Raw genomic sequence first — 18,766 nt, 5'->3', positions numbered from 1 at the left:
TCATTTCCTTCTCTGTACTCTTCAACTCTCATCTCAGCAAAACATGACCTGGCTGGATTCCTGACCCAGCTCCATTTTCCCCCATAATCCTGGAGGAAGGATAGTTTAACTTTCTGAACCAGGGCTCTTTATCTGAACCACAGAACAAGAAATTGATTTCAGTACTATTCTCTCAAGACTGGTACATAACTAGTACCACTCTAGACGCATAGAAGTTGATTCATTATGTAATTTGATGCCTTGGGCTATCTAGGGTTTATTTCTTTTATCTGTTGGAGGTCACATAGGCCCTAAAATCAAGAATGCTACTGGGGACCAGACACAGTGGTTTATGCCTCTAATCTCAGCAGTTTGGGAGGCTGAGGAGGGGGGATCACTTGAAGCCAGGAGTTTAAGACCATCCTGTGAAACAAAGCAAGATTCTGTCTCTACAAAAAATTTTAAAAATTAGCTGGGTGCACTTTGGGAGGCCGAGGTGGGCAGATCACGAGGTCAGGTGATGGAGACCATCCTGGCTAACACGGTGAAACCCCGACTCTACTAAAAAGTACAAAAAATTAGACTGGCTTGGTGGCAGGTGCCTGTAGTCCTAGCTACTCAGGAGGCTGAGGCAGGAGAATGGCATGAACCCAGAAGGCAGAGCTTGCAGTGAGCCAAGATTGTGCCACTGCACTCCAGCCTGGGCGACAGAGCGAGACTCCATCTCAAAAAAAACATTTAGCTGGGCGCAGCGGTATGTGCCTGCAGTCCCAGCTACTTAGGAAGCTGAGGCGGGAGGATAACTTGAGCCTAAGAGTGAGGCCATGCCTAAGAGTGAGGCCATAGCAAGTTATGATTACGCCACTGTACTCCAGCCTGGGTGACGGTGAGACCCTGTCTTTAAAAAAAAAAAAAAAAAAGGCCGGGCGCGGTGGCTCAAGCCTGTAATCCCAGCACTTTGGGAGGCCGAGACGGGCGAATCACAAGGTCAGGAGATCGAGACCATCCTGGCTAACCCGGTGAAACCCCGTCTCTACTAAAAAGTACAAAAAACCAGCCGGGCGAGGTGGCGGGCGCCTGTAGTCCCAGCTACTCGGGAGGCTGAGGCAGGAGAATGGCGTAAACCCGGGAGGCAGAGCTTGTAGTGAGCTGAGATCTGGCCACTGCACTCCAGCCTGGGCGACAGAGCGAGACTCCGTCTCAAAAAAAAGAAAAAAAAAAGGTACTGTGATTGTCCCTCTGACCCTGACCTTGGTCATTAGCACAGATGGCTGGAAGAGGGAAGCTATGGGAAGGAAGTGTCAAAGGATAGGGCTTGTGTTATCTCTGACCTGCAAATTGAGGAAGAGGTGTGGAGAGGAAGTACATTCTCACTTTCCCAGCATGGGCAAAGGCAGAGAGCTGTAAGGTCTTACCAGTCAGGACAGGAAAATTCAAAGACAACCACCTCCTAGGGCTTGACATGTTGGTCATCACCAACTTTCTCAGTGGCAACTGCCAAAGTCAGGCAGCACTGTATGTCATGTTGTGGAAGACAAATGCTCTAGAAATAAATTGACTTGAAACGGTCTCAAATACACATAAACCACAATGGCTTTAAATGTAACTCTTGACTTTTTTCTCATTTTCTTTCTCTTCTAAGAGAGGTCAGCAAGGAAAGTTCTGCAAGAGAGGCTTTATGGAAATTCAACCTAAGAAACCTGGGTGGACTTTTATGTATCTGCTGTAACAAACGTATTTCACTCCTAAATACTTGTTTTAAAGCTCCTGGAGCCTTTAAACTCCAGAGATGGATACATACATCTCCGAGCATGCACCTGTATTTCAGACTTAACGATGCACTTCTTATATGCTATACATCAATCCTTTTAAAAATTCATTTTCTAGAGGAGGTGATTATTCATTTTGTCATTCAATTTCCCATCATTAAAAATTTCATGCAGTAAAATCACTGCATACTAATGGGGTACTGTGTAAAGAGAGTATTTTTAGTGACTAAGTTGAAAGAAAAGATCATTGATGGCTCTTCCATCTGAGGATTTGAGGAGGAATCAGAGACAAATTTCTGAAGAATACCTTGGAAAGACCTGGAAGCTACCAGAATGCAGAGTAATGAAATGGAGGCCTTAGGGCTCCCTTTTCAGCTCAGATTCTGAAGCAGAGGTGCCCGCTTTGAAGTAACATTCTGTCTCAGTGGTATTTCATTCACAGGATAAAGTTAATTAAATCTCCTTTCCCCCCACCATCATGACGTCACCACATTAGCAAGGACAACAGAAGCACAGGGTCCTGAGTTTGCACTGACTGGTCATTCATCTGAAAGGAAGGTCACAGGGTTGCCAACGCTAATTGGAAGAGCATTTAATGCCTGGTTTGCATGACTTAAAAAAAGAGGACCCACCTCTGGCCTGGAAAAGAAAAGACTTTTGATGGTGTGAGAAAATGTCCAACTTGGCTAAAGGAGGTCAAATTCCACTGAAGCCTTCCAAGTAGGTGCAGATAACTGTCAGCATCAGAAATGGTCTTGCTGGGCAGGGCAGTGTTCTGTAGGGAGCTGTCTTCAGTAGGCAAAATTTCACCATGGCTTGCAAAAAATGCTTTTCACTGGGTTTTAAAGGTCCATATGCTTGTGCTTTCTACTGGAAAATTCTCAGACCTTGATATGGCCTGTGATGACCTTTTTTTTTTTTTTTTTCCGAGTTGAATTCTACCAACAGTCTTCTTAAGGAACTGCATTTTGAGCTTTAAACCTTATTCCTCTTTAATTTCCCAGCGTCCTCTCTGCCTAACGGGGCTGGCGGTCTACCTGGGGCTTTAGTAATGCCTATCCTCTTGCAACTCCTCCATCATAACACGCAACGGCACTCCTCCGGGCCTTTGCCGTCACTTGCTTCACCCAGAACTTGCTCCCTTCTTTCCTCCCTGCTTTTTCCTAGCCCATTTTATAACATTAGACAATTTAGGAGTTACCTTCTCTAGGAACCCTTTCTGGAACCTCTATAGTGGGCTAAGGTCCTCACGTCTGCATCTCATAAGCCCCTCTATAGTTACAATTATATTCAAATCGAGTTCACACAGTAGGTGTTCACTATCCACCTGTTAAATATTTCAGGTACGGACACCTTTGTTTATTTTGGATGGGACCAAGGAGCTAGTTTTTATGTGGTTTTTCAAATATTCATTTAAATCTGTTGAGTTAGAAACCCAAAAGGGCAAATTTCCTATGAAGGGGAAGGCATATGATAGTGACCAATTGTTGGAGTTCTATCCTGTGCCAGTTACTTTAACACTTTACATTAATTCTAATCTTTGCATAATTCTAATTTCCACAACATTCTTTCGAGATAGATCTTACAGCCTATATTTTACAAGTGAGGCTAAAAATTAAATGACTCATCCAAGGTTATGCATTCGAGAGAGGGACCCAGCTAACTCATGCCCAGCTCTGTCCAACCCAGAACCCTTTTACCCCACGATAACAAGGGGCCATTTCGAGAGACTAATCCCACTGAATCTCGGATACTGGGACTTTTGAGTGACTTCTTTTCTGGTAAATTACCCCCGGCAAAGAACGCGAAGAGGAAGTATAAACGGAAGACCCTTTGAGATTAGCCTGTCAGCTGAACAGCTACATTTGCCTGTATCCAGATTTACATGGGTTTTGTGAGTGGGTGAAATGAAAAACGTGCGGCTTCCATGAGGCCAAAACACTAAGCTAAAAAGCTGTTCAGGGTTCGTGTTTATCGGAATCTTTCAGCTTCATTCTTTATCGGCTTAAGGTGTTTTCGTCTACCCCTCAATAAGGGGCGGGAAAGTGCATGAGTGTGGCAGGGAAGGATAGGTGGAAGAGGAAGGTTCTCCAGCCAAGCGCAAATCCAGCGACTCTCCGCCTGGCGCAGTTGCCAGGACAGCGCGGCCGGAGCAGCAACGGCAGAAGCCGCACCGTCCCGGCGGCGGCGGCTGCGAGCTCGAGTGACGCATTGCAGGTACAAACCAGCCAATCAGAGGCCGGCTCAACGACCATCGGGATACGCATCGCCGCCACGATGCTCTTCCGCGCCGCAAAGTAGCGCCCCTCAGGAGCCGCTCCACCGGCCTTTTAACGGCTCGCTGGGAAATGAAACCCACTTACGTCATCCGTTCGTCCACTTTCCTTGATCTCTTGCCTCATCGACCAAATAACTGTGAAGAAAGGGGTCCCGCGAAGAGTTTGAGGGGAGGGGGTTGGCCGGGACTCGTTTGCGATGTTCCGTTATCTGGATGCGGCGGAGGGATCTGTTGGAGGGAGGTGTTTATGAGGCGCTGGGGGCGGAGGAGGAGAATTAGTCCGAGTGGAGCGAGCGAGCTGACTGGTTGTGTGGTCGCGTCTCGGAAACCGGTAGCGCTTGCAGCATGGTGAGTGCATCGCTGAGCTGCTGCCGCTGGGCCTGTGGAGGGGAGAAACTGGAGCGAATTGACTAAAGAAAGGAAACTCGCCTCCCTTACACCTTCAAGGAGTGGTTTCTGCCAGAGGGATGGCGCGAAAGAGGCCAGGGATGCCCGCGACGGTTGTGTCGCAGGTGCTCCCCCACCCCCATTCTCCTCAGGGGGGCTTCCTCTAGTGAGTTGAGGGCCGGACGCACAGTTCCCGAGGTGGTGGAGCTCCTCGGGGGCTTGGCTGGAGGAGGTTGGGTCCGGGATGAGCGACAACCCAGTGCACGGGAAGGCGAGAAAGTGAAGGAAGGGAGAGAGGGAGCGCAGAGAGCTTTCTGTCTGGCGTCTAGAAAGGTCAAACTGGGGCCGGATTCAAACCCCCCAACGGACGGTTAGTGTGGGCGCCAGGAAGCGCCTTTGTCCGCTTGCGGCCGCCATGCGCCCAGGGGGCGGGAGGAGCGCGCGGGGCCCTGGGGCGAACGCCGGCGCCGCAGTCAGCCCGCGTCCTCCGCGTGCCGGGATCCAGGGGGCGCGCGGGCGGGCGGGCGGCGCGCTGTGTGGGCCGAGCCCGCGCGGCGCAGGGAGCGGCCGGTGGGGGCGGGGCGGGCGAGCGCCGCGCGGGACCCGAAGCCGCCGCCCCGCTCGGCCCCGCTGGAGCTCCAGCTGCTGTGCTAGCACCTGCAGGACTGCGGAGATCTCCGCGGCGCTGCGGGGCCGTTGGCGGGGATGGGCGGGGGGAGCGGGGGCCTCGAAGGTTTCCCATCCGCCTCTGGCAACCCTAATCTTCCTGCTCCATCTGGGCCCTGGGGCGTCTTCCACCGTCCAGGCCGGATGCTTTAAAAAAAAAAATTGCTTTTTAAAGTGTCGTTGAAAGAAATTAGCTTGATCCCTGAAGTCAGGGGCGCATCCTCGCAATATACATCCTGTTATGGAAAGGGTTCGACTCCAGCTAGGGTTCTACAAGGCGTTTCCTGTTCACCGCCTGAGGAAAGCAAGCTCCGGAGTGACTGCCTTCTGAAAGTCGGTCTTGTAAAAACAATTGGACGGATGCCTTTGAAGAGCCCCTGTCTCTGTCCTTTTCTTGAGAACAGTGTGCAGTCCTAATGTTAAAGAACCACGACCACATAAAAACATTGCTCCCCTTCTGCTGCTTCGAAAACGACCCCTAAATTCCGTGTAGAAGTTGCCAGGTCGTCTTAACGTTCACTTCATTTGTATGATGTCTGTCTGTCGAATACTGTGATGGAAGAGTGTATGCGGGGGGAGGAGCAGGGAATTTTTAAAAGCATTTTCCGGTCACCTCAGACTGGAGATCATGTTCTTTCCTGAAAAAAAAAAAAAAAAAAAAAACCCTAATGAGGGCGGTCATCTGCGATACTTACTTTGTGGTTCCTTCTGCCAAGTGGTTACAGCGCTGGGTGTGTCCAGGAGGCAAGGTGACATCTTAAACAGGAGTTGGGGATCCTTGCCAACTGAAACCTCCAGCCTGTATGGGTGTGGGGAGAGGAGTTCACCTTAAATAAAACTAGCGTTCATTGAAGTTTGATGGATTCGCTTTATCTTGATATTTTAAATACTCTGAATTTGAATGTGCTGGTTAACATTTACTTTCTTTAAGATGTAGTTACAGGCATATGTAATAAACATTACAAGTTGTGGAGTAAGCTATTTTTAAAAATAAATGAAGGGTAAAGTTTTCTTTAATTAGTTTTGATAATTAGTAATTAGAATAGATTTTTCTTGGTGGAGTTGGTATCCACACTTTTGTGGTCCGTTGCCCAGTGTTAAGCTTTTGTAGTTACTGTTTGCATCACTGGTGCTTTGGGGGTTTTCAGTTAAATTGGCAGTTCTTACGAGAAGAGACAAAGTCGAAAAAAACAATACAAATTGACAGATCCCATTAGTAAATTTGAAAATTGCCTTCAGATAACTTCATAATTGAGGACTGAGATTTTAAATTAGTACTTCAATTAAAAAAAAAAAAAGCCGGGCATAGTGGACTCTGCGTGTAGTCCTGGCTACTCAATAGGCTGAGGCAGGAGGATCATCTTGGGCCCGGGAGTTGGAGACTGTAGTGAGCTATGATCACACCAGTGCACTCCCTGGGCAACAGAGTGAGACCTTGTCTCTCAAAAAATAAAAAAATTAGGACCCCAGGTTAAAGTGTAAAAAATTTTATATGGAAGTTAAGATTGCTCATATAACTCTTGAGTTTACATGTAGTCAGCATATGCTCAGTGAAAACGGGATTGCTTCAAGAGGACTTTGAGGCCAGGGTGATTAGGTAAGTAAAAGATGTAAAAAGGTAGAAAATTTTTGTCACTTGACTCTAAATAATTTTTCCGATAAGTGCCAAGGCCTGTTTCTGTTAGGCTTAGAAGATCAAAGGAGTTGGCTCTTTTAAAATATAGAAAGAGCTCTAGCTTCAGTTAGAATTTAGGCCTTTAGTAATAGCCCTAATTTTTATGAAGCCATTTTGTTCCAGTGATCTTTTGGTGAGAGATGCTATGTAAGTACTATTCTTCAAAATCAGCTGTCTTTTTACCCTAACGAAATAATTTAGATTGCTTTTGATATAGGTAAAACAAATATCCTGACTTCCGTAATTGTAGAAAAAACTTCACATAGGAATCCTTTGTTGTATCAAAGTAGCACCTGATGGGAATGAACAGACAGGAATGGATGAAGGATAGCAGTTCATGTTCCATTTCAAGCCTATGGGCTCACACATTTATTCAGATAAGAACTTGGGTTTTGTTTTTGTTTTTTAAAACCACCTTTCACTAGATAAACTCCTACAGTATTCATGCATACTTTTGAATGGCATGTAGGAAATGTTTGATAGGTACTTAATGTATTCACTTCAGGTCACTGATGTAATACAGGTTCGTGCTTCTTCGTGTTGACAGATCATCTATGGTTCTCCAAAATGAACTTTCTAATACAGGAGGTCTAGGGAGGAACCTGAGTGTATACTAATGCCTAGAACTTTCTCTGGAGTGGCAAGAGCAGTGGGAAGAATTATATCAATAGCTACAGAAATAAGGGAGTAAGTAAGAACAAGTCGTCTCTCTAGTGAATTATTATTCACTTTACTGAGATAAACATACATGTTAATGAACTTGAGTTTTCCCAAAAGTAGAATTCTTCTGGTTCTTCTAAGAAAATGGCACTCCATGGAAACAGAGGGAAGAACCAAATTTATTCCCCTTTGTAGCAGTTGGGAAAGTTAGTGCTAGGAAGTCTCCTTGATTTATAGTAGGCTTTATTCTGGATATTGCTGGTAAAAGTTTATTCTAAAACCTGAACTCTGGATAAGTAGTAAATACAAAAAGCTTGTCAACCTTCCAAGGAAAATTGAGAGCTTTCAGGTTATGTGAGTAATTTAGTCTCTTGGGTGCTTAGTTCATTCCTTGAAGCTGATTTTTGTGATCTCTTCCAAGATTGCATTTGCTCGGAGGTAGGGAGTTAGACAACATGGTATGAGGTCCCTAAATTTTGACTTTCCAAGCAAAACTGTACAGTGGTTCCTTTTGCTAACATCCTCGTTTCTTCCTAAGGCCGCTCATGTTTCATATACAGTAGCCTTCCCAAAATCCCATTCCCCCCGCCCCGCCCCCACCATGTAGAGAGAACAAACCTGTCTCCCTTCCTGTACAAAGTATGGGATCCTTCAACTTTCACACAGGTTACAGTGTCTGCCACACACTTAGCTCAACTTTAAGTTTTGAAGTGATGTCACCTGCTGCATTTGTCCCTGGGTTGCACCTTGTGGATTTAGTTTGCATAAATTTTCTCAGCTTAAACAAAGTTAACATTGAATAGATGGCTTAATAAATGCCATGCATGCCTACATTCTGTGTGGAAATTGAGCTCGTCAGGTTGATATTTAACATTGTAGGTTCTTAGTTTAGTTAATTTATATAAAATAATGGTTACCATTTAACTCTTTAGGTTAGCTTTGTACATAGCATCTCACTTTGCACAACAACCCTGCAAGGTAAGTAATTGTTGTTCTTGTGTTACAAATGAAGTTAACTGAGAGGTTGAGTACCACGTCCAAGGTCACACAGCTATTAAATGGCAGAGCTGGGATACTAGCCTGTGACTCAGAACTTGATGCTTTCCCCCCCCACGCCATACATGCCAGGTTGCCCTTCCTTTCAGAAATGATGGAAGTCCTGCAAAATGCAATAAACTGAAGTAACGTAGCTTCTATTATAACAAAGTAAATAATTCAGTAGATTTACTGGATTTTAAACCTTATTCCTTGGGTAAACAATCTGTGACTGACTTCACACCAAATATTTGTTGGTGGAAGATTTGGACTTTAGGGATAAAAGTAGATACATTTTTTTATTTTACAAACTCTGTATTTGAACTTAATTATTGGCTCTTCAGTTTGAAGTTACCAGCTTTTTTTTTTTTTTTAATTTGATTTACATCGTGGTCAAATAAAAATTGCGGAGCAGGGAAAATAAACTACTTTCTGGATTCCTTCTTGAATTTTCTCATGCTGTGCCCTAGAGAAAATGTGAAGGCATTCCACATTAAGGTGTTACTTTTCCCAGGGATGTGTTCATTTAAAAAGAATAAAGCCAGGCAATGTTTATTTTTCTTTTCCTACAAATAAATGAATGGATTAATCATTGTATACTTGACTCCCATGTTGGTGGGATTTTAGATAGGAAGCTATTTCTTGGCTGTGCTTCTCAATACCCCATAAGGAGTTGCTTCATGGATGTATATATTAATAAGCAGTGAAAGAAAGTGTATGTTCAAAGAATACGACAAGGAGTATGGATATTTTGCAATCATCTTTATATATGTGCTCTGAATTAAAAGCTAAAAGTTACTGGGTATGTCTGACACCTTAGTGCTTTATCTTGGTTCTACTAATTTTGCCTGCCCCACTCCCACTTAACCCTAGCCTCATTCCTTATCTGTAAGATAGGGGATAATAAGATTATAAGGTTATTATTAAGATTGAATAAGGATAAAATTTATAATGGGTTTTAGCAAATGGCAGAAAATATTTTCTGAAGAAAACCAAGTGCTATTAAAAAACATCACAAGCCTTAGGCTTATTTTGGGATTTTAAAAACCAAGAGAAAATGGATGGCTGAACTTTTAAACATTTGGTAAGTATTATAGTTCGGAGCTCTGGATTCTTTGCATTTTGTCTGCTGGGTGAGAAGGAATAAAAGCTTGTTGTGCCTTTTTCTTTAGATCACTTTAATTTCAAAACGATGTGTTTAACCATTTGTGGGAGTAATTTTCATTTTGTGATCCTGAAGCATTTTGATTCAGTGGGAATTTCTGGTGATTTATATCTGGCATAGAAGTGAGCTTAAGTTTAGCTATTCTAATGTTGAAAAAGGAAGCAGTGTTTCTATTGGATTCTAAATTATACTTTCAAAAATATTCTGAAGTATTTGTATATCTTAAACTTGGAGTTAAGACAGCTTAGCTTTGAAGATAAGAAAACCAGATGTGTGCCTTTTCTACCCAGATGTGTTTGTTGCTGGAACTAAATGAAACAGTAAATGAAACAGTTTAAAACTCTTGAAAGGTTTTAAACTTGTTTCTGTAACTGCTAATCTATATACTCAAGTCACTAACCTATCTCTTTGATCTCTTTGTAGGCTGACCAACTGACCGAAGAGCAGATTGCAGGTGAGAAATACTCAGCTAGATTGTACCCATTAGATTATTATTTATTGAATAGCCAACATCAGAATAAGAGACTTGTGTGAAATAATTGACTTTGGTATATGTCATGTATACTAACATAAGGGTATAATATAATACAGTAATTCAAACTGCTTTGGCAAGTGGGATTGTAAACTTGCCGGTGGAAGATGTGCAGGGCTAATTGTAATTAAAGACATGTATTTTAGTCTGCGTGGATATACTTTGGAGCCTGGTGGTGTAGTGGTGGTCTTTGTTTTGTTTTCTGAAGACTACCTTAGTATTCAGGAATTCTGGGCTAGCTAACACTCTAACTTCAAATCAGCCTGCACAAGAAAAGAGGGCTAAGAAGTAACTAAGGCAGCTTGAAATGGAGAATCAAAAAAGGAATATTGAATTTACCCTTGTTAAAATTAGCTAATATTTTAACCTAAGAATTGCATATATAATCAGTCAGAATAATCATTTCTCAAGTGAAAAAATTTAAGAAGTTGGCATTCTATTTTATAAATGTCACTGTAGCAATATGGATTTTTCTTTTAAAAAGCAGTGACAGCTGTTGAAATGAAGCTGCTTAAATATTATCCCTTTTAGTTTGCTATGGAAGTATGCGAAATTATTACATAAAACCTGATGTCATGTTCTCTTTATGCCATGCCATAGAACATTAATACTTTTGATTTATCTTTGTACTTTGAGATGGCTGATTAATGTCAATGTTGGGGAAACTTCCCCCCCCTTGCTGGAGTTGTTTGTTTTTTTTTTTTTTTAAATTGTAGTGTTGAAATGCTTTGCAAACTATTCCTTTGTTTTCATTAGAGACTTTTATTAGCATGAGCACCAAGCAGTTTATCTGCCACAGTTTTCACAGTAACCAGGAAGGGTTTGATAAGAGCTCAAAAGCACTTGAGCACTTTTTCTAATGCTGGAGAAAACTGTGAGAAGCGCAGTTGGAACTATATAGCCCATTTAAAGCAAGCTCCTCACTTCCATAAGCATATAGAAATTTTCGGGATACCAGAATTACACGAGTCACCTCAAATATTCATCACAAATACTATTTGATAGGACTGTAGGTAGAAAGCTATTAGTATTAAAGACAAATTTAAGCAGGTTTTATTTTTATTTATTGTGTAATTTGACTTAGTGTTTACTTTCTGAGGTTGGTAAATTACATGTATTGAATGTTATGAACAAAAGCAAACAGTTTTGGGTATAATTTTTTTTGTTGAGTTACACTGTTTTAAAGGTATCACCAATTTGATCTCATGTCTCCTCAAAAAAAACAGACTGCGCCTAATGGCTGGTAATCTTACCACTTTGGGAGGCTGAGGCAGCAGGTTCACTTGAGCCCAAGAGTTTGAGACCAGCCTGGGCAACATAGTGAGACCCCATCTCTACAAAGTAAATGTATCATCAAAATGTTTTTCTGAAGTAGTTTTTTTATAAATATACTATCTCCTTCCCAAACTATTTTAGGCTATCTAATACTTTCAGTCTTAAACTTTGACCTTCTCTAGTACACTTGCCTTTCATTTCTCAATATTCCCAGTCAGGTAGTGGTACGTACTGTACACAGTACAACATGTTCACTTTAGGGTAGAAAATGTATTAATCAGTGTGCCTATTGCATAGTTGATGGTCATTTCTGCTCTCCTAAACACACAACTCTTTAAAAAGAAAGTTTGTTGGCTGGGCACAGTGGCTCACGGCTGTAATTCCAGCACTTTGGGAGGCCGAGGCGGATCACTTGAGGTCAGGAGTTCGTGACCAACCTGGGCAACGTGGCGAAACCCCATCTCTCCTAAAAATACAAAAATTAGCCAGGCGTGGTGGTGTGCTCCTGGAATCCCAGCTACTCAGGAGCCTGAGGCAGGAGAATCACTTGAACCCGGGAGGCGGAGGTTGCAGTGAGGTGAGATTGTGCCCCTGCACTCCGGCCTGGGCGACAAAGCGAGACTTCGTCTCAAAAAAAAAAAAAAAAAGTTTCTGTCTATTGAATATGAGAATGATAGCATTTTTATTTTTTAATTTTTTTTTTTGAGACAGTTTCACTCTTGTTGCCTAGGCTGGAGTGCAGTGGCGCAACCTCCGTCTAGTATGACTTCACTAACAAGTTCATTTTATTGATAACTCTGCCATGATGTCATTAGTTGTTGGTGTTTGACTTTTGGAAGACTGATAGGAAAAATGTACAGTAATTTTTCCTTAATAAATCTGTACCTAAACTTTCATTAAATTTTCAAGGTCCAAATTTGTTTGAGAAAAATATTAATGTTACTTAATGTATAGCAACAATTGCATGAAGTGCCAAAAGAGTTCCAATACCTGATCTTTAAGGGATTATTAAGTTCAGAATTTTGTGAAGAAATAGAAGTTAATAAACAGTTATTTGATTTGTAATTGTCTTGTGATAACCTATTTTAATAAAATTTTAAAAACATGTTATTTTAATAAAATTATATGTTTAGGTAATAAACTAATTAGGGAAGGGCCCTGGGGTTGCTAATGAACAAATAAAACTTGAGTAATAGATTTTTCTGAAAGTTTCAATTTGATCATAGCTAAAATGGATTTTGGTAGGTTCCTTACACCTATCAGTTATGTAGAAGATAGCTATTCTGTGGCATTCGGGACCTGTTCTCTTTATTGTATGTTTAGGTTTTGACTCTTGGATTTATATTTCAAGTCATTCCTGGGAGTTACTGTTTAGAATTATATGCTTCTGTACATAAAGATTATGCTAGTTTTGAAGTACAGGTAAACTGTAAAGGCAGGTGAATTAAAATTTTACTTTGGGGATTATTTTGAGGTTTTACAGGTAATTTTTACTCTTGAGTATAAAAATACAAGTAGAAATTTGAAATAAACCTTGACCTTTAAAAGAAATGTTATTTGTTCCTTTCTTGAATGAATAACAGATAGTATTAGCATAGATACGGTTTTCTTTTCTGCATTTTACTTCTAGCAAACATTTTAAGTGCTATTAGATTTTTAAATTTCTTGAAAGTTATACATAGATAATCTTACACTATGCATCTTCCAGTGTTGAGCTTTTCGTTAAATCGTATAATAGAAAGGTGACTACTGCTAATTAAACAGTGGGAATTTATGCACCTAATGGTGGTGTTAAAAGATACCCATAGCAGAGAATGTAATATAAACAAATACATATCTCCCAGTCCTTTAATTTTCTTGTAACTTATATTAGGTGAAAGATGCAATGTGTCTGAACGCTGATATATGTATTTCTAGATATTTCTACATTCTGTTTAAAAACAGTAAAATTGAAATGTCTTTATCAATTGTGCTATTTGTAGGTGGAGACTCCCTGATCTATTTTTGTCATTAGGTTGATCTAGGTTAGCGCTGTATACTATTTTCATAAAATCAGTTAGTGTGGTACGAACCTTCTGATAGGTATTAGATGAGTTCCTCTACAAACCAGTAATATTTAAATAAGAAAGAATGCAGTTAGGAGGCAATTGTAGTAGCCCTGGCAAAGGATGATGGAGCCTTGAACCAAAATACTGATTGTAGAGATGGAGGAAAAATTAGGCAGTATTTAAATGGTAGAATTCGAGACTTGTTGGCAGATTTCAGATGGAAAGAGTTAAAAGTGGCTCTTGGGTGTTTGCTAGTATCTTTAGGGTTGCTTTGAGTATAGAATTCATCTTCATATGTTTTGCTTGTGATCAGCCAGGGGAGATATATCCTGTAGACAGCCAGAAATAAAGATATTTATTGAGCAAGATGAGTAGACTAAAGATATCTTCGTTGTAAGTGAGTATAGATGAAATGGCCAAGGAGTGGGAAAAAAAGGATAAAATTGGTCATATCTAGACATAAGAGACAGGAGTAAGAGCCTTTGGCAGTATGTGGTAGGAGGAAAATCAAAGTACTGTTACGAAGGCTAAGAGAAGTTTTGAGAGGTTTTCCATGCAGTTTTGGATGCTGCAAGAAAATGAGATCATCTTTATCTTGACATTTATTAAGTATTTGTTGGACATAGTTGTACGTGTTTCACACATACTAATTTTTTTATGAGGGATGACCAGGTGAACACCCCTTGTGGGCGTGGTATACTGTGTTGCTGCACATACTGGGCACATTAATGCCATTTCACAGAAATGAGGAAGCTGAGGCAGAAAAGGTTTAGTAACTTGTTCAGATTGCATTGCCAGAAGAAGGAACAGAGCTAGGAAATTCTAACCCAGTAGTCAAGTTACAAAGTCTCATTTTAGTTTTTATACCGCATGGCTTCACACTGAAACATACTTGATGGATTGGGTGACTGACTAGTGGTCATTGGTAAACTCAGCATTTTCAGGTGATGAGTTGGAGCTGAATGTCATTTTAAAATAGTGGATTGTTAGGAGGCCTTCCAAAATTTGGGGAGGGATAAGGGCAAACACTTTTTAACTAAGGTTTCAGTTTAGTTTTACGCTAAGCGATGTGAAGATATTTATGTGGTAATGGGCAAATGAGTGGAAGAATAGTTGAGTCCACAGAAGAGGTAATATGGAATGAAACTGGAAGGTGTATGCGAATTGGAGTAGGGATAAACAGGCAGGGAATAAATTGGCCTTAGACTGAAAAGAGGTACACCATTTCTTAAACATGTGTCACATACACATTTTCAAATGTATGGCTATGTTGGGAAAGCTTAATGGCCCCATGAACTTGGAAACTTTTTGTATTCGTTTGCTGATAGGGTCTAATATCTTCTGGAAAACGACTTACTTGGAAAATACTAGCTGTATTATTTACTCATTGGTAGAACTTTGCAGTATCAAAGTTAGTCTGTTTTAGTTTCTTCCTTTTTTTTTTTTTTTTTTGAGATGAGTCTCGCTCTGTGTGCCCAACCTGGAGTGCAGTGGCAAGATCTCTGCTCACTGCAGCTTCTACCTCTTGGGTTCAAGCAGTTCTGCTGCAGCCTCCCAAGTAGCTGGGACTACAGGTGCACGCTGCCACACCCAGCTAATTGTGTGTGTGTGTGTGTTTTAGTAGAGATGGGGTTTCACCATGTTGGCTCAGGCTGGTCTCAAACTTCTCCTGAGCACAGGCAGTCCACCCACCTCGGCCTCGCAAAGTGCTAGGATTACAGGTGTGAGCCCCTGCACCTGGCCTGTTAATCTGTAAATGGTGAATTAAGCCAGGTAGTCTGGAGTGTTGCACCAGCAGGTTACCATGTAATGTAGTGATGTACTAGAAGGAACATATAGCTGGGCACAGTGGCTCATGCCCTGTAATCCCAGCACTTTGGGAGGCTGAGGCGGCGGGTGGATCACCTGAGGTTGGGAGTTTGAGACCAGCCTGACCAACATGGAGAAACCCAGTCTCTGCTAAAAATACAAAATTAGCTGGGCGTGGTGGTGCATGCCTGTAATCCCAGCTACTTGGGAGACTGAGGCAGGAGAATTGCTTGATCCTGGGAGGAAGAGGTTGCGGTGGGCCGAGATTGCACCATTGCACTCCAGCTTGGGCAACAAGAGCGAAACTCCGTCTCAAAAAAAAAAAAAAAAAAAACAACAAGAAGGAACATACTATCACAACAAGATCTTAAGGAATAATCTGTTTCACTGTATAAGGTTGGGGTTTTAATATTCCAGAGAAAGCTCAAAATGATCGTTGTTCTCAGTGACATACATTTAGCTAAAACTGGACATTGATATCTTGATTGCCCATTGTTACAGACTGTTTATATAGTCCCTTCTCCTGCCTTATTAGAAAGGGAAAGTAGCCTGTTTTAATTTAGTAGGTGATTGATTTAGACTTAGTGGCTGACTCTAACTAAACATAGTATACAGAAACAGTCTAATTACTCTGTAGAAATACATATTTGGGTACTAATAGTCTTATTTTTGTTTTGTTAGGTTAGGTCTGTAATTTTGAATTATGTTCCGCAGAGCAGCTTCAATGACAAATAGAGGAGCCAGTCATTTGGGGATTTAGTTCTTTTCCTCTGTAAACCTAGGATAATTTTACTTAGATCAGCATAAAAGTACAGTCGTATGATTGGCCAAAGATATATTTGAAATATTATCATAAGGTATCATAAAGATTAGGTAATCTTTAGGAATCAAAGTCACATTTCAGATGCTACCTCCATTGGTATTTTTCCTTTTTTTGGGTTTTTCTGAGACATGGGGTCTTACAGTTTGGCCAGGCTGAAGTGCAGTGGCTGTTCACTGGCACGATCCCACCACTGAGTAGGCTTTAAGAGTTAATACTTTTCATTTAGGTTACATTTTATTGCTAATCTCTGTATTTGGATTGTGGTCTTTCTTTCAAACAGAATTCAAAGAAGCTTTTTCACTGTTTGACAAAGATGGTGATGGAACTATAACAACAAAGGAATTGGGAACTGTAATGAGGTCTCTTGGGCAGAATCCCACAGAAGCAGAGTTACAGGACATGATTAATGAAGTAGATGCTGATGGTAAGTCTTTAATTTTTGGGGGTGGGAGGGGTTGAAGAAATGATATTTATAATTGTATTTGATGTTTCAACTAAACCATTTCAGGTAATGGCACAATTGACTTCCCTGAATTTCTGACAATGATGGCAAGAAAAATGAAAGACACAGACAGTGAAGAAGAAATTAGAGAAGCATTCCGTGTGTTTGATAAGGTAGGTCAAGGACTGGATACGTTACATTTTGAGGATGAAATGAAGATACCAGGACTCATTATGAAGACTTGTTTGTTTGTTTGTTTTGATGATTTACCAATATATTTTAATTATCAAGCAAAAGCTTTTTAAGAATTCTGTATAGATTTTCTAATACATGTATTGCATTAATCTTGTCAAAGGAGGTGTCACTTGACTTTGGGACTTAGGAAATAGTGATTTCAATATAGGACATTTTGCTTGGTTCTTAATGACATTTGTAGGTCAACTGTGTGTGTAGATTTGTATGCATTTCTAAAGTATGTTTTTCCCCCAATGCAAAATTTAGTAGTAAACTTAATAAATTTCCATTCCAACTCTCAAGTCTGTAATTTTACTCAGAAACTATACTAAATTTTTTGCTAGGATGGCAATGGCTATATTAGTGCTGCAGAACTTCGCCATGTGATGACAAACCTTGGAGAGAAGTTAACAGATGAAGAAGTTGATGAAATGATCAGGGAAGCAGATATTGATGGTGATGGTCAAGTAAACTATGAAGGTAAATCTTTCAGTCTCACCACCTCATTCTTTACTTTGATTTTTAAGATGAGAGGTGCTTGTTAGGTAACTATCAAAGTTAGTGACCCTTCCCCCCAAATTAGGATGCTAAAACAGCTACTTATATTTAACCTTTTTAAAATTCAGAGTGTTGTCTTCAGACTAGACAATATTGCTCTGACCTGAGAACTTAATTTACAAATATTTACTATCAGGTTCTACTCCTACACCTGGAATCAGCATTTTAACCAGATTCTTGGTTGATTCATATGTAAAGTTAGAAACACTGTACAGTGTTTGTGTTGGATTGTGGAACAATGGAAAGCAAACTTATTCTGAGTTTCCTAAAATGAAATTAATGTGACTTTCTTTCCCCGCACTGTATTATCTTTTTTCTTTAATTGGCTTTAGTCTGAAACTGAAGTTTACATGTGCTTCAGAAGTATCGTATGTATTAACTTTGAGATGGCCATATCATGAAGCAAGGCAAATAGAAATTGAAGGATTTTCAGTAAAACTTTGTATTTTTTTCATGATGTAACTGCTTAGAAAAGAGCATAAAACTGAATTTACATTATTGTCTTGTATTCCAGCAGACTTAAAATTCAAGTCTAAACTAAGATAGAGCCAAGAATGCTCTTTTTATATTAGCTTATCTAAAGCATTAATTTGGCTCTTACTAATAATCCTGAATAGTTACGGTTAATGAAGTTCCAACCTGGGGAATAAACTCGCTTCCCTCTGTACTTAATGGTAATTCTAAGGAAAGAGAGGAATGGAAAGAGTACTCAGTGATTGAGTAAATGTGATTTTTTTTTTTTGTCTTTTGCTATTGACTCAATTTTTTTGTGTACTTCTTCTTTTTCAGAGTTTGTACAAATGATGACAGCAAAGTGAAGACCTTGTACAGAATGTGTTAAATTTCTTGTACAAAATTGTTTATTTGCCTTTTCTTTGTTTGTAACTTATCTGTAAAAGGTTTCTCCCTACTGTCAAAAAAATATGCATGTATAGTAATTAGGACTTCATTCCTCCATGTTTTCTTCCCTTATCTTACTGTCATTGTCCTGAAACCTTATTTTAGAAAATTGATCAAGTAACATGTTGCATGTGGCTTACTCTGGATATATCTAAGCCCTTCTGCACATCTGAAGTTAGATGGAGTTGGTCAAATGAGGGAACATCTGGGTTATGCCTTTTTTTAAAGTAGTTTTCTTTAGGAACTGTCAGCATGTTGTTGTTGAAGTGTGGAGTTGTAACTCTGCGTGGACTATGGACAGTCAACAATATGTACTTAAAAGTTGCACTATTGCAAAACGGGTGTATTATCCAGGTACTCGTACACTATTTTTTTGTACTGCTGGTCCTGTACCAGAAACATTTTCTTTTATTGTTACTTGCTTTTTAAACTTTGTTTAGCCACTTAAAATCTGCTTATGGCACAATTTGCCTCAAAATCCATTCCAAGTTGTATATTTGTTTTCCAATAAAAAAATTACAATTTACCCAA

General features: G+C 40.4%; 1 protein-coding gene across 1 annotated transcript; it reads left to right on the top strand.

Annotated features, from left to right (window-relative positions):
- Nucleotides 1–4,218: 4,218 nt before the first annotated feature.
- Nucleotides 4,219–18,766, top strand: CALM2 (calmodulin 2). Its single transcript, XM_003908607.4, has 6 exons — nt 4,219–4,374; nt 10,038–10,068; nt 16,382–16,525; nt 16,610–16,716; nt 17,122–17,257; nt 18,125–18,766. The coding sequence occupies exons 1-6, from the start codon at nt 4,372–4,374 to the stop codon at nt 18,151–18,153; spliced, it is 450 nt and encodes a 149-aa protein (XP_003908656.1). The 5' UTR covers nt 4,219–4,371; the 3' UTR covers nt 18,154–18,766.

Source organism: Papio anubis, chromosome 14 (genome assembly GCF_008728515.1).
Source record: "Papio anubis isolate 15944 chromosome 14, Panubis1.0, whole genome shotgun sequence".
In the NCBI taxonomy this organism is placed as follows: domain Eukaryota; kingdom Metazoa; phylum Chordata; class Mammalia; order Primates; family Cercopithecidae; genus Papio; species Papio anubis.
This window is presented reverse-complemented; position numbering and strand designations above follow the sequence as displayed.

Excerpts from the sequence above, each read along its gene's own strand:
- CALM2 (XM_003908607.4), top strand. Across the intron at positions 16,526-16,609 it reads TAATGAAGTAGATGCTGATG|GTAATGGCACAATTGACTTC; the intron begins GTAAGTCTTTAA and ends AAACCATTTCAG. Across the intron at positions 16,717-17,121 it reads CATTCCGTGTGTTTGATAAG|GATGGCAATGGCTATATTAG; the intron begins GTAGGTCAAGGA and ends ATTTTTTGCTAG.